Source organism: Seriola aureovittata, chromosome 6, assembly GCF_021018895.1.
Source record: "Seriola aureovittata isolate HTS-2021-v1 ecotype China chromosome 6, ASM2101889v1, whole genome shotgun sequence".
Lineage (NCBI taxonomy): Eukaryota > Metazoa > Chordata > Actinopteri > Carangiformes > Carangidae > Seriola > Seriola aureovittata.
The window spans coordinates 6,057,178-6,074,087 of record NC_079369.1 but is presented as its reverse complement, the minus strand read 5'-3'; the positions used below and the strand labels follow the sequence as shown (position 1 = coordinate 6,074,087).

The 16,910-nt window shown below is 40.0% G+C and overlaps 1 protein-coding gene across 1 annotated transcript in view; it reads right to left on the bottom strand.

Annotated features, from left to right (window-relative positions):
- LOC130170887 (inactive N-acetylated-alpha-linked acidic dipeptidase-like protein 2) overlaps nucleotides 1–16,910 on the bottom strand; it is a 431,329-nt gene that overhangs the window by 230,666 nt on the left and 183,753 nt on the right. The window contains exon 7 of the mRNA XM_056378584.1: nucleotides 14,502–14,663. Within this exon, the coding sequence (XP_056234559.1) occupies nucleotides 14,502–14,663 (162 nt within the window). The remainder of the gene's footprint in view (nucleotides 1–14,501; nucleotides 14,664–16,910) is intronic.

Sequence of the window (16,910 nt, the reverse complement as noted above, 5' to 3'; positions counted from 1 at the left end):
GTGTGTGTGTGTGTGTGTGTGTGTGTGTCCGTGTGTGTGTGCGTGCAGCTCTCCATACCTGCCTGCAATCTACTCATCACCTACAGTTCAAGTACTCCGGTCTTCCTCTTACTCATCGCTGGATTGTTCAGTCACCGTGGTGGAAACGCTCTGGGCTGCTCATTGTTATTTACTTGAGTTATTCCTTGTGTATTTCATCGTGTGACTTGTTAACGTTGTTTCTCCTGTGCCCCAGGACTCCAGTGCCACACCTTAACTCCATTTCGCTCAAGCCGCTGCCTGCTAAACATCTCCACCACGCTATTCACCCTCCAGCCAGCTCCAGCCGCCACCATCTCCTTCCTTCCGCTCCAAGCTCAACTTCGCTCTCCAGTTCCCTGATCTTCAGTGATACCTCACCGCCGCCTTCCTCTGCCTCAGCCCCCTACCTTACATTCATCTCACAACCCTTTCATTATTAAAATTCCTTTTAATACCGCCTCTGAGTTTCAGTGTCTGCTTACATTAACAGGGACACTGTTTTGAAAAAAGAGAAGCAACCACTGAATGTTTCAAATTTTGTGCAACTTTTCGATCTGAGCACCACTAATTACATTCCCACCTTCGGATGACAGCAGTTAATCTTTGAGACAGCTATCTCAAATCTGGGGGCAGATACAATCAACTATCTGCATGGCTGTTTATCAGTGGAGGTTAAGTAAGAAAACACTGTATATGTATTTTCAACATGTACTCAGGAACACAGAGATCTAAAAACGTCCTGTTTCTGTCACTTCTCCTGTTCTTTGACTTTGGCTGCAGCTGTTCTGTTTCTTCAAAACAGCTGAGAGACACGCAGAGATGCAGAAATAGATATCTTCAATTTGCTAAGCTGGAGGTCAAGCTATCATCATGTTGCATTGTATCTGTGCGGAGCAGAGGTGTGTATATTCATGTGTAAGTGCACTGTCATCTTGCTACTAGACAACATTTTTTCAGGATTCCTGCAGGATGGGAGTCAATTCCTCATATTCAATATTCATCACATGGCCGGGACAGGACAGGAAAAAACGTCAACAGTAGCGGGCAGTATGGTAATCATAATAACAATAGGTCAGTTTCCATCACATAATATGCGGTATTAATTTGAATAAACACTTTTTCTTCTCCCAATTTTGACCAAAATGCCGATCGTTCTGTTCTGTTTTTTGTCTTTTCTTTATTCTTGTTTTTGTCTCTCCTGTCTGCTCTGGTGGCAGGTTGGTTGCAGGCAGTGGCGTTGACCAGTGCATGATGTGTGTGAACTGAGGATGCATGCTGCGGAGACGCTGCTCACTGCAGAGCCAATAAATCTTACCATATGAATGTTTTATTTCACTATTTTCAATCTAACTAACTTTTGACCAAACACCTCTGTGAGTTGCTTGTGCTGCAGTAACTCAGTGGAGACAAGCGGCTTCTCTGAGAACAGCTGCCTAGCCAGCGTCTACCGATGGCCTGTATGTGAGGCGTTCGGGGAACAATGGTAACATTAAATTGCGCATGGAACTTGAACAATTATGGATTGTGACCCTTGTTCTTCTAATTGCCTCTCACTGATGAAAGCATGCTATACTGCCATATGGAGAAAAGGAAAGGGTACAGAGATTGAATACACTCAGGGGAGCAAGTATAGGATCAATACACTGAAGATTTCAAACAATGTAGACCTGTCTTTTGAAAGCCAATTTTATGAGCAGTGAAATGACATTTTCCATCATATTAATCCTTGAGTAGGGCTGTTGAAGAAGTCTCTGAAGCATCCTCTCTGAATCATGGTTCATAGACATACTGGTAGCAACTAAAGCATGATTCAACTTTGTGTTTTGTATTGGTTGTGTTTAGGCCCTCACATCACTTGGTCAAGATCAGAGAAAGGTTAAAGGTTAGGTTAGTTAAATTTGGAAAAAAAAAAAAATCAACACTGACTTAACGGATGAAACACAACATGTTTATTTTATTAAAATTTAACCAATGTGAATCCTGCTCTCTGGTGTCCGAACCATTTGTTTGCTCAAAGATTACAGGATTATGAAAATACATTTTTTCTTGTGTATGCATTTAAGGCTTTAATTTTAATATAATCTTAGACTGATGGTCACATGGTAAGTGTGACATCACTCATATAATTTGAATGATGGCATATTGTACCGTTATAAGATCTGTCACTACAGCTCATCTAAACAGGTGCTCACACCCTCACCTGTCACCACAATCCCTCACATATGAACTGAAAGTCAATGGTGACTTGTTTTTGTTTTAAGTCTCAAGTTATTCTTTTTGATAATCAAAATACTTATTTAAAAAATAAATCAATGGCTATCAGCAAGCAACCTGGAGTGTCATATGCACCGATATGCTGTTACATCAGTTTAAAACATGAGTGAAGATTCCCTCAGAATAGAGCCAAGAGCTGGCTGTCTGCACCAGAGCAGGGAGCAGTTGGTTGGCACACAGTACCTGGCTTTACTTCATTTCTTTTTCTTTTTCCTTTTTTTTTCAGAATTCAAGCAAAGACTGAGCCATGAAAATAAGGCAGGTATCACACACTCACAAAGCTACAGCTCTGTCCTTATCCTCCTGACTCAAATACACACTGAGGTATGCGCACTGTAACACTCAGAGACAAAAATACAATTAACTGCACTCCAACTTGTTAGACTGTGGAACTCCAGGTGCTGGTTTGTAAAAAAGCAATTAGACTCCAACAAATGGGTGTGTTCTGCATGCATGTCTTTTATGTGTTTCTAAGTCTGTGTGCAAGACAGCGAGAGGTAAAGTGGCAAACAGAGGAATGACAACAATGAGCAAATCCCTACTGTCATAATGGCTTTTAGCTTTATAACAAATTTGAGTCCTGGATTAGACTCAGAGCCCCCAATTAAAAAAAAAAAAAAAAAAAAAAAGCAACTACAGTTCAAGTTCTAAGTGTTGGAATGAGAGTGTTGGTACATTTGGACATGAGCAGAGCTCTTCTTTGATACTTGCATTTTAGAATGAATGATCCTTTCAGGGCTTTTTGGCAGGACAGCTCATTGACGTACACTTTAACCACTAACAGCAGAAAAAGCCACTAGGCACTGACGCATGCCATATCTCTGATCTGACAGTAACTACGTGTATGGTTAACAGCTGAGTTGGCAAAATCAGTATTAGCTTTTAAATCTTTAGATCCAGACATTTTTATAGTGTTTTCTTGTGCTTATATGTTTTGTTCTTTTATGATATTATCTTCTGCTGTTAACTTCATTGCACTCCTTTACTAATCTTTCACGATACTTTTGTGTCATTTTGTAGCTGTTTTGCATTGTAAATCACTTTGTAATATTTTTAAGTGAGTGCCAAGTAAGTGCCATGCCAATAAAGTTGATTCCTCTGTGTGGTAAGATTCTTAACTTCAGTGACGACTGTGAGGACACTTCCGTCAACTGTGATGGTGTTTCTACCAGCAGCAGTGACGCCATGATCTGTGGTGGTGACGGTGAGAACATGTCAGCTCTGGGCTGCGATGACACTACTGCCTGTGGAGATGACATTTCTTAATACTGCAAGTAGTTTTCTAACATGTGATTATGTTTCTACTTGCATGGGGTGATGACAATGCTACCTTTGGGGGCTAATGAGGGAAACCGATGCCATCAATTACCACATGCTGCGATGAAATGGTCAATTAAGACAGACTAATTGGGAGAAAGGTGAATGGAGCCACCCATTCTGAAGTGGTAACCCAATGGATTGCTAGAGTGGAGCTCTCAGCCTCTTGGTGGGGCAGATTGAAACTCCCCTTTTCTGAAGAAATACCCACTCATCTGCGACAAATTCCTATGTTCCAGTCTTAGTGATTTATTTGCGAAGCAACAAATATTTGGGATACACTGATTATACAAATCAACAGCAAAGAAAAGCAGTAATCTGATAAATGTATTCAAACAATGATGCATGATTGATCTAACTGTGTGTTGCCATTGGATACCATTGTAACTGCTGTAAATCGAAGCTAACGTCAGCTGCAGTCCTCTACAAATCACACTGGAACATTTTAATAATCCACCTTGAAAATCTACATGACTTAAATATTTGCTTCTCATAATATTTTCAGTGGAATTTTAATATGCTGGAAAGCTGGCAGACACCCACAGACAGTTGACTTTGACTTCGAGGTCGATAACATGCATCAATGAGGGACAGCAGACATATGAGAAGTAGTCCTCCTGACTGAATTTTCACTAACCACCATCTTTACTAGTGCACTATATTGACATTTCCACCAGCAAGTGGCGATTACAACTTTGATTGCAGCCATGAAGTTTCCACCAGTAGCAATCATGTTTCTAAGCATGCCGATGAGGTTCCACATCAGAATGAAGACGTTTCCATCCCATCACATTCCCATCAAAATGCAGGATGTGTGAAGCAGCAATACATTTAGAATGAATTTTAATATGAAGGGTGGGCAGGGTCATAGATGTTTAATCTGTCAAGGCCCTGTGGCTTTGACTTTTGTATATAATTAAGTCAAGATAACTCAGGATTGGAGTCTGCCCTTGCACTGATTCACCAATGCAGATGCAGAGTATGTTTTCTTATGTGTGCAAGAATCAAAGACAGAGGGAAGTGAAATCAGGAAAAGAGGATTCTTCTGTAAGTAAAACGGTTACTATGAGACAAGGCAGATGGCTGCCCAACCTGAGTCTGGTTCTGCTCGAAGCTTCTGCCTATTAAAAGGAGGTTTTTCTTGCCACTGTTGCCAAGTGCTTGCTCATGGTGGGAATTGTTGGGTCTCTGTAATCAATGTTATAAAGAGTATGGTCTAGAAATGCTCTACTTGAAAAGTGATGCGAGATAACTTCTCCGCTATATATATCGACTTGATTTGACTTGAGACTCTCTTATTCAAATCAACTTGAACCATCACAGAAATAAATCAAATGAGTACATACATAAGCACCCACACATATGCATAATGGGCATATCACTGTTAACCACTGCGCTGTCACCACAAACCTCAGAATGCATATTCAACTAGTGCAGTAACCTTTGTTGACCTTCGTTGCAATCAGTGACATGTTCATCATCAGCAACATAACCATCATCATCACCATGGAATGGATAGCATGGTAGCTATGTCAGTTAGATGGCTGTGTAAGGTTTACATAGATTATTTCATGTGTGCACTTTCGATTCGACAAGAACGGCTCATCTTTACAGTCAACACTGCACTTCCCCGAGTCCTCAGCCACACACTCGTGAAGTTTGAAGTCGATCAGATGAGCACTTGTCGAGAAAAATTGAAATACAAACCAACAGAGAGAGATTTTCCCATTTATTAGCAGGATGAAACCCAGCTTTGACTGAGGAGTACACATGCACGCTCAGCAAAAAACACCATCAACGCTCTCCCTCCGTCTCTCATTTATTCCTGCTGCTGCTTGCTCTTTCTACTCTTTTCATGCTGGGATACACAAGACATATTTTACGCTATGCAGATGGCTAGTCTTTCTATGAATTTTGACCAAGACTTGTTGCCCTCAGATGAATTATTTATTATAGCCCACTGTTTCGTCTTCGCACCACTGATGGAGAAGAGCTGGAGGGGAACGTTTTTTGTTCCCAAGAAGACAAGTTTCAGTTCTTCAGTTACTACTAACTTAATAGATACAATTGAAATTTTGAAATTGTGTAAATAAGTAACTAAGATGTGACATGTGTATGCATGTATGTATCATTATGATCCCATTTACACTTGTCATATGTTTCTCATAATTTGATAAAATCTAGATGCGGTTTATTACATCTTTCAAATTTTTTCATTTAGACATGTTCATGTTCCTGTTTCTTTTAAACCCTTACACATAGAACCTGAGTGTTTTTTCTTCTACGTTTCAAACCCAACTCCTGCTATAAGTTGGATCAGCCAATCAGCTTGATTGACCCTCTTCCCCTGTGAAGGCTCCTTCTGCATCTTAAATATCACGTTTTCAGTTTCTTAGTTTTCTTCTCATTTTCTGTTATTTCATGTTTTATTTTGATGTGCTCGCGTGGTTCCTCGTTGCATACGCTTCATTTCCTGCCCCAGTGTGTCTCCTGCCTCTGTGATTACCTGCTTCACCCTAATGTGTTGCACCTGTGTCTCATTACCTCCTCTCCTTGTGTATATTTATTCTGTCTCAATTTGCGTACTTCTATACTCACTCTTGCTATTTTGAGTGCCTAAGTGCATTCACACTGACAAATATGGCAACATGCAGTGCACTATAAATACCTGGATGGTGTACTCCAAAAACTAGTGTAAAGTGTAAAACAATGAACACTTGTGACTCTCAACAGTTGCCATGTTGGCTACGTAGCCAAAGGGGAGGGACCACCAACCTATTTGTATTTTCATACTTGTGAAAATGGCGATCGAAGGAGGAGGATACGTCGTTGGTGCCGACGGTGGCCTGACTCAGTGGGGCATGCACAGGAAAGTAAAATGTTCATTTAGAAGAAGCAAAGTAGCCGGCAGGTGGGTGACAATCACCGTCACCTTCTGCGATCATCATTTCTGGTGAGTGCAGTGGTTGATTTGAACACCACCCTGCTGAAATTCACACACTACGCCAGTGAGTATACTGTGTACACTGTGTACTACATGTGAGTGTACTGCCTGAAGTGTTCCAATTTGAGACAACACTGGTCTTTGTCTCCCCCTCCCTCTGTGCCGGATCGTCTTTGTCCCTTGTATCGAGCGTTTTTTAAACCAGTCTGTCATGCACTTGAGTCCTGCGTCAGTTCGTTCACTGGTCGTTACACACACCCCTTAACTATAAGCCAGCTGCACATATTGAAATTGCTAGAGCCCAGGGAGAAAAGGGACTTATTTTTGTATTTTGTACTAAAGTGTATTTTAAGCTTCCATTATCTCAGGGCCACAACCCTAAAAGTGGTCACTTACTCAAGGCTGCTTCGTAACGTAGTTAAACTGCCAGTAACACTAGGACTAAACATTGTGTAAGTATGAGGCTTAGAAAGACAGATACACTATATTGCCAAAAGTATTCACTCACCCATCCAAATAATTGAAATCAGGTGTTCCAATCACTTTCATGGCCACAGATGTATAAAGTCAAGCACCAAGGCATGCAGACTGTTTCTACAAACATTTGTGAAAGAATGGGTCACTCTCAGGAGCTCAGTGAATTCCAGCGTGGTACTGTGATAGGATGCCACCTGTGCAACAAGTCCAGTCGTGAAATTTCCTCACTCCTAAATATTCCACAGTCAACTCAACATAATGACAGCAACAACAGCAACTCAGCCACGAAGTGGTAGGCCACGTAAAATGACGGAGCGGGGTCAGCAGCTGCTGAGGCGCATAGTGCGCAGAGGTCGCCAACTTTCTGCAGAGTCAATCGCTACAGACCTCCAAACTTCATGTGGCCTTCAGATTAGCTCAAGAACAGTGCGTAGAGAGCTTCATGGAATGGGTTTCCATGGCCGAGCAGCTGCATCTAAGCCAACATCACCAAGTGCAATGCAAAGTGTCGGATGCAGTGGTGTAAAGCACGCTGCCACTGGACTCTAGAGCAGTGGAGACGCGTTATCTGGAGTGACGAATCGCGCTTCACCAGTGATCTGATGGACGAGTCTGGGTTTGGTGGTTGCCAGGAGAACGGTACTTGTCTGACTGCATTGTGCCAAGTGTACAGTTGGGTGGAGGGGGGATTATGGTGTGAGGTTGTTTTTCAGGAGCTGGGCTTGGCCCCTTAGTTCCAGTGAAAGGAACTCTGAATGCTTCAGCATACCAAGAGATTTTGGACAATTCCACGCTCCCAACTTTGTGGGAACAGTTTGGGGATGGCCCCTTCCTGTTCCAACATGACTGCACCAGTGCATAAAGCAAGGTCCATAAAGACATGGATGAGAGAGTTTAGTGTGGATGAACTTGACTGGCCTGCACAGAGTCCTGACCTCAACCCGATAGAACACCTTTGGGATGAATCAGAGCCAGGCCTTCTCGTCCAACATCAGTGTGTGACCTCACAAATGCGCTTCTGGAAGAATGGTCAAAAATTCCCATAATCACACTCCTAAACCTTGTGGAAAGCCTTCCAGAAGAGTTGAAGCTGTTATAGCTGCAAAGGGTGGGCCGACGTCATATTAAACCCTATGGATTAAGAATGGGATGTCACTTAAGTTGATGTGCGAGTCAAGGCAGGTTAGCCAATACTTTTGGCAATATAGTGTACATCAACGTGGATAGAACACATTTTAAACAACTTACTGAGCCAATGTGATCTTAAACACTTGTTTGATATCTGTTTAAAACAGTTTACAGCTATGAATCAACAGCATTCATTCTTGTCATTGAAAATAGTTGTTTCCAAGGTCAGTGGGTCAATCCCAAATCACTGTCCACTTTCATCAACAGATGGCTCTCAAACTGCATTGCTGATCTCTATTGCAGGATCATGACATCTGATAAAACTCCATCCATCAATGGAAAACGTTGTTGAAAATTGTTGTACTTGACTAGCCATTTGTTAAAAATGTTGCTTTTAGTGGACATTGAGCTTAAACCTTTGCATCACAAAAGTTTTAATCTACCACACAATTCATCACCAGTTCCTATCCCTGCTGCTGCAAACACTGGCAGTCTGCACTACATCAACACTGTGTTTGTGTACCATGGCCAAAGATGCTCTCTCTCACTCTTATTGTATTCACTTCCTGGTGCCTGCTCACCCTTTCCATCTTCATTTGTTTCTCTCATTCCCTTTTCCATGTATCCACCTCTCCCCACACACCCACCCACAGTCCCTTTATATCAGCAAGAAATCATGTTCATGAGAATAAAATATGTCTCGTCTATATTTTAACACCAAACACTGGGACAATGAATGTTAGAATAATTTAAATATAACTGCTGCAAATTGCATAATGTCTCAGTTCAGATGCTGTCTTACTTATTATGCCGTGGATTTGTATTCATCTATTCAGCATCATATTGCTATTCACAGTCTTGATGTTATTGGGAACACCAAACACAGTGTTATTTTGACAACAGCACTAGTATCATACACAGACAAAACCCAGGCACAGAGTTACAGCAGTATGCAAGTCTGCATGAATTTCACACAAACAGTGCTTTATGTAACCAAGGTTGACATAATGTTAGAGAAAGAAAAGAGTTAAACAGTCATTTAATGTAACTGTAAGCAAATAAAAGAATGCTAGCTATTAAGTTAATTAGCGTTACTACTCATATTGTAATTTTCTAATAATGTCAAGTGTCATTTTGTATGTTTAATTGTCTAGTATACTCTCCCTTTAACAGGTGCGGCAATAACAGCCAGTCAGTTAAACTGTAGCTTAGTATAGTAAGGCATAAAAAGTCATAGTATAGAAAGGCATAAAAAATTGTTTTAGAACTTGATGCAGACAAAAGACACTAAGTCACAAAATCTTCCATCTGCTGCTTTAATTTTAGTTATTTTAATCCGTCTCCAGCGAGTCCTCCAATACTGTAATAGCAAAATGAAATCACTGGAGCAGCCATTTAATCTGTCAGTTATTTTTCTTATTAAACACATCATTTTCGAGTCTATACATTTCAATGGAGATTAGGAGCACAAGGTGACCTCTTAAAATTGCCTGTTTTGTCTGTTTTTGTATTGTTTGCTTGATAAATAACTTACAAGATGAAATGATCATTAAAAAATGTTGATTCATTCTTTTGTTGATAGACAAATCAATAGAATAGTCATGTCAGTACAAGAATAAAACTGTATCCAAAACCTTCATAAAGTTAGTAAAATATGATTCAGGCGTAAAGAGTAGTCCACAGATTTAGCCCTGCACTCCCATAACAGTGTCAAACATTTTTAACAAAAAAGGAAAGAAATTGTAGCAGAACTAGAGATAGTGTTTTTATTCCACACATTCTTCTTCCTTGTCAAAACTGCTACCTACATTATCCACAATGCAACTTAACACAAAACCTAATTCTAACCATAACTGTAAAAACCAGGTCTTAACCCTCAAACAGCCATTTGAAGCCGTGTCAGCAAGTGAGGACCAGCAAAATGTCCTCACTTTTCCAAAATGTCTTCAATCCAAAGCTCTAAAACTCAAATTGGTCCTTAAAAATGCATAGCCATACAAGTATACACACACACACTCACCCACCCACCCACACGGATAAACAGCAGCAAGACTACAGCCATAACAAGATAGTGATCCATGACATTTGTTGTCCTGATGCCAGCACAGAAAGATCCACATCAGCCAGATAAAGCCATATCAGCTGGATTGCCACCCCAGGACATCATCCAGCCAGAATCAGTAGCAATTACAGCCCAGGGGTTAAAAACAACATCTCCAGGATTACCAGCTCCACAAAAAATGGGAAAAAACTCAGTAAAAGCTCTCAAACTAAATGGTTTTGGTTATACTGGCGATAGCCCATGTGTGGGACTATAATGCAGAGAAACCAAAAAAACACAATATAAAAGGCCCTTCTCTACAGCTGTGACACTGAATTTATTACAATAGTACAATTAGCAGGAGAGGTAAGTGTAAGAAAGGCTAAAATACTCGCAGTGGGAAACCATCTTCTAGGGATTTGAACTTAATCCAGTTTCTCTCAGAGTAGCTCCTTGTGCTTACAAACTTCTTTGAAGTGTAAATTTAAAAAAAAAAGAATTGGTTGCATAAAGTATCTACAGTGGCGAGTTTGTTGTTTTGCCTCGACACCTTATTGAGGGAAAAAAACATTGGATGTCAATTGTCCGAGAAACAAGGAAGAATGGAAATATACACTATGCTAAGTACAGTCTTTCAATTCCAAACAGTACACGTGTTGATTGTTATTCGTTGACTACGGAGCTACTCAGGTAGATATAACGATCACTTAATCTGGGAGAATGCCACAAGCCAAACAGCAATTAATTCACACCAAGACATTTCCCCTGTCCAGTCACGAAAAGCTGGTAAAATATGCTCCCCCTCTTCCTTTGTCTCCTTGGTTTCCCACTACTTCTCTTTGGTCTTTCTCTGTCTTGATAGGTCCTTTCATGTGTCTTTCACTTTGTCTGCCACTGTCTCGCTTTTGCTTCTCTTCTCCGAGACTCAAAACAAAGTAACTGTGGCAGCTTAATTTTTCAAATTTCTGTGCCTGATAAAGTAAAAAAAAATTGCCAGGCTAAAAACTGAGGTACACTTAAAGTTTTAAATATACAGGAGCATTGTTTGCTGAATGAAAGAGTCAACCCATCGGAAGCATTAGTGCAGGTACATCCGTTATGGAAAAAGTCCCTACATAACATTATGTGTTCTCAAAATCCTACTTAAATAAACACACTATTTCTGGAGTTCATGATTAGTGACTGACAATATATTACAATTATTTCTTGGAATTTGGAATGGAAAGAAGCTGATTGGTCGAATCAAGACTACCTGGAAAAGAAGGATGTGTTTTCAAGTGGACTGTCTGGTGGTGAACTGTCTGTCTCATTTGTTATCCGAACACATAGCAGAACAGTTTCTAGTAGTAAAATATAGCAAAAAATAAAGTAAATACTTCTTGTGACTCAAATATGAATTCAGGCCTTGAACCAAACTAAACAAACTCACTTACCCATTTATCTACTATTTATGGCAGATGTCAAGCAATTAATCTCTTTCAAGATCTGCCTTTGGTAACCATTTCCCCCATTTAGTGAGGGGTTCACAGATCCTGTCTTAAACCTCCAGAACTCATCGCAGACTCACTGGGGCCACCTGATAATATCAAATATGTTTCTTGTTTATGAGTTAGAATCAGGATGATTACGATTATAATTACGCCTGTCCCGAAGCCACTAACGATATAAACATTTTGGTCTTTGAGGCTTACATGATCTAGCATACAACTGTTGACTGATATTAAAACTGACCTCAAATTCTCACAGAAGAATAGACAACCCGTCATCCCGACTCATTTTGCCTCCTGCTTTAGTTTTTTTCTGCAAAGTTTTACTGTCACCACAGTATCCATTTTGTTTACGCTTCTCCAATAATACCTTGAGTGCGGGCATGTTGGAGATTAGAGAGAAGAACATCTGTGAAAGTTCCCTTATGTGCATGATGCAACACAACTTCAAAATCAGTTAGGATTTTAAACTTCCAGTAGTCTAAGCCTGCCCTTCCACTGTCAATTCTCAAATACTTTTATTTACTTCAGCTCCAGAGAGAAACAAGCCTTTTTTTGGCCTTATACACATCACAAACATCAGGGACTGTTGAGTTTTGTAAACAGTAGCTTAACATCAGTCAGGAGTCCAGCAACTAAGAATCTGATGGACTTTATTAAACTATGAAAACATTTGTTAAAAAAAAAAGAAAGAAATTCGACAACAGAGTGGTGACTGTTGTCGTACTGATATAATTAGCGATGTGGACATATTCCACCCCCATTTTTTACCCAGCTGTCATTAGTGGCCAGCTTTTATTTGTTCATGCTGGCCACACTTCAAAATATTATTAGAATATGAGAATATTGTCTTTTATATATTTCTTTTATATGAGAATTGGATATAATATAATATAGAATAGAATATATATAAGTTTAGATATCTCTGTCTCTCTAAATAGCAAAATACTATAAGGAAACTGTTTATACATTCTTTCTTTGGTGAAGACCAAGTGAACTCAAATACAGGTATGAAAAAGTCAAGTATTTTGTATGCATATTTTGTATACCCCCCCCACACACACACACACATTCCCTTCAGACTGCCAATAAATGATGCCACTGCTTGTAACTCACTATTGCAAATTAGTTGCATGTGATTTCAAATTTGTCAGAGACGCGATTGCTTCTTTATCATGTGACATCAGTTTTCTGACTGAAAATGTTTCAGTGTTTTACTGCTTCATAACAAGAATGAAAGGAGGTTTGTTAAGGTCACATGACAAAAACCGTAACATGAGCACATCGTACCACTTGACTGGATGTTTCAATTAAGTCCTCCACATACGAAAATGTGGCTTATTATACAGTTAGGTCAACGACCTGCCACAACAGTTCAAGAGTAAAAGATAATATGGGGACGCAAGTTGTTATTCACGCTGGTCTATCATGCAGGGTAGACCGAGGTCAAAGATAAATTACTCATAACAAATGATATATTAATTAACTGAGGACTAGTAGGTGGAGAAAATAACCATTTAATTTCATTAGTAACTCTCTCGCTGTCATCCATCAACAGAAACAAACACTCCATCATCGTTACAGATGGTAGAGATGTAGTGTGTGTGTGGGTCTTTGGTGGTTATGGATGAGTGGGTGGGGATGTTTCTGGCACACTGAAATGTAAATGTGAGAAAATAAATAATGAAAAGCATGGAGAACTCGGAGAGAAACCATGGTGACATGATTGTCTCAGTTCAGTGGCAAAGCCAGTTATCTCACAGAGACACATACACCCAGGCATCCCATGATCCCTTGGCTTGGAGAAGGCAGCGTTCAGGTTGATAGAGGTTTGTATCAGTTTAAAAAAAAAAAAAAAAAGATTTGCTACCTGGTTGAGAGTCTTTATCTCTTTTTTCTCTACTATCTCAGTCTTTCCCTTCATCTTTGGATAAAAATAGTTCAGCGTCTGGCCGGAAGGAAACAGGTCAGGCTGTTGATAATGGTAATCTTAGACTTGAGGGGCTTGTTTGTTTTCATACCTCTCTGATACCTCCTTTGAACATTCATTGAACTCATCTCCATCAAAACAGCATTGTTTGGTTTTTCCAACAACTTCTTCCTAAAATCCCTTTCTTCTTTTCACACAGACAACTAAAACCACTTTGTTAAGGTTTATGGAAAGATCATGGTCATCGTTAAAAGAAGAGGAAATTTGTTAAGGTTCGGGAGAGAACGTGGTCATGATTATTGAAATCAACAGTAACTGTTGGTAGGATGGAAACAGAGGTCGAAGCTGAACACTTTGTCTTTGTATTAATGTTTGGTCAGATCTAGGCTAACTGAAAGGACTGCGGTTTAGGTTAGGAAAAGGTGTTTACAATTCCAAGAAACCCATTTAAACCCATTTAGGGAGTGGACAGTGATCTCTGGTGTCAAATTCAGAAGCTTTGACATCATGGGCGATGTTTGGTTGGGTTTAGACAACTACTTGAAGATAGAGAAAGATTGTGGGCAGACTTAAAAGAAAACAAAATTTACAGTTCGTGGGAGGATACCACAGCAGTCGCTCTCTCTATCAACTCTCTTTTCCACTGGATACATTACCACAGGAGCAATATAAAAACTATTGAATCAGTTTGCACAGTCCATCATCGTGATTTCTATTCAAGTCTTTGCAACCACTCAGCACCACGCCCTTACTAAGAGGCCAGCATGATTGAAAATAGAATTTGAGTGAGTGTCTGCTTTTGTTTCCACTTTTTGTCCCCAACAAAAGTGTAATTCTTTCAGCAAATTGTGACTTTTTTTTTTTTAGTTTTTAGCAGCTTACCTCTGAAGAGCATCTATCTTGTCAGCTGTAATTCTTCTCAGCAGTTCCTCCAGCAGGTCAGAGCTATCGGACGGGGGAACAGGTGGTTTGACGTTTGGCGTGTGAGTGAACCAGCCAATCAGGAGACCCAGGACGAAAAGCCCCACTGCTGCCAGGAAGTACCTGTGAATAGGGGAAGGTTACAAATGAATCAAAAGCTTTCAACAGCATCTCACAGTATTCCTCAGCAGATTAAGTTTGTTTATCCTCTGGAAAAAGCTGGTAGGACGCTCTGAACAAAAATTAGATGATGGACCTTGAGTAAGGATTGTTCAGTGTAGTATTCCCAAGATCAAGAAGGGACCAGAGTCCTTCATGTAATTTTAACACCTCAAAAGTGAGACAGTGCTTGTGCTTGATTTGCAGTTTAAAATTTAATAGGCTGCTATTACCTTTTCATACCAGTTGAGTCAGTTTTTGATGCTAGTGGCTCAACACCTAAGGGCATCATCCAGACCTTGACTTCAAGCACCCTGCAGTGGTGCTCAGCTAGATAATGCGCAACCTTTCCATCCTCACAAGTGCTGTATCAATTGCCTGGGCGTCTGGGAATATGCTAGAGGTACTCAGGCCTCACTCTTACTCTATGTGGCACAGTCCTTTAATGGCAATGAATCAGGTAACAGATATATATATTGGCTATACGATGACATGAGAAGAGCCTTGGTCAAGCACTGGTGTCAAGTTCAGATGATATGTGGTTGCAGCAGTGAGGAGACAAATGCAAGGACTTCCAGTCACTTTCATTTCCAATTCCATTTATATCAGGGAAAAGGCAAATATTTATTCGTAAAGTCATGCTGATATGTGTAAATTGGTTAATGGTAGGGTCAGGACCGTCTTCAAAAGAGAAGATTCCATCATACAGCTTATCAAACACAATCAATGTACCACATCTTTATCATGTTTCACAGGATATGAGAATAGTTTTGCATAAATAAAACCAAGGAACAAGCCATTAATCATGATGACCGTCTCTATTTTCATATTGATCCATGTTCTGACCCTGTAGACAAAATAAATTAGGAATGTGGATACAAGCCTAAGAATGTCTGTGTAGGAGTATAGCTCTGTTGGGCAGTTGGTTGGTTTGGCCACACAGTTATGATGCCATCCCAATACTATGGTGTACTATACTTGACCTGACCTCAATATACAGTTACAAAATACTCCAGAGCAATACACTTATCTTGTACACTTTATATTTGTACTTTATTTTAATACCGTTATCTAAATTATGACCCAAGATTATACTATAGTTTATACAAGATTATACTGCAAGTTTCAGTCCAGACCATAAGTACTTGGTCGGCTACACATTTTTTTTTCTTCGGGCTTTGTGTTTAAGCAAATTCAGTTTGAAATAAAATAACAGATACTACATGAAAGTGCCAAGTCTGAGCCTTAAATTAAGTAAGTTTACATCAATGTAGAAAGAACTGTGTGGGTGATATAACCCTTTGAACATCTAGTTCAAAGTTTAGGGGTTCAAAAGTAATTGGACAGATACACATAAAGCCAAACAAACTCCCTATGTTAAATATTTGGTGGAAAATCTGTTTTAGTTAATGACAGCCTGAAGTCTTCCAACCAGAGACATCGCCACACACTTTGTATCTGCCCTAGTGATGCTCTCCCAGGTCTTCACTGCAGCCGCCTTCAGCCCCTGCTTGGTGTGGGGTCTCTCTGCCTTAAGTCTGATTTTCAGCAAGTGGAATGCGGTCATTCAGATCAGGTGATTTACTTGGCCAGTCAAGTATATTCAATCTCTTCCCCCTGAAAACACCTTGGTTGCTTTGGCTGTATATTTTGGATTTTCCAACTGAATGATGAAATGTTGTCAAGTGAGTTTAGATGCATTTCATTGAATCGGTGCACAAAGGATGCTTATTTATGCATCTGCATTAATCCTTCTGTCAGCAGTGAAATCATCATAAATGCAAGTGTGCCAGTTCCATCTGCAGTTTTACATGCCCGAGCCATGACACAACCACCAACATATTTGACAGATGAAGTTGTGGCATTGGGTCATGAGCTGTTCCTTTTTTTTCTCCCACTTCCCTCTTACCATCATTACGATAGAGGTTGATTTCTGTTTCGTCAGTCAATAGAACTATGTTGTGGGTACTTTTTGTATGTTTCTATGAAGGTTTACCAGTAGTTTTCATTGTGAATCATCTGAGATTATGATCATGAAGTACTCTTTTGATTGTTGACAAGGAAACATGTCCTCCATCCTCAGGGATATTCTTGAAATCCAGACTTTAGATGAGGTCACATCAACCTGCTGGTGTGGACTGTAAATATGATGAAGGGTTACTTCTGAACAGCCTCATGGTCCTCTAAATTCTTTTGTTTGTTTCTTGTTAC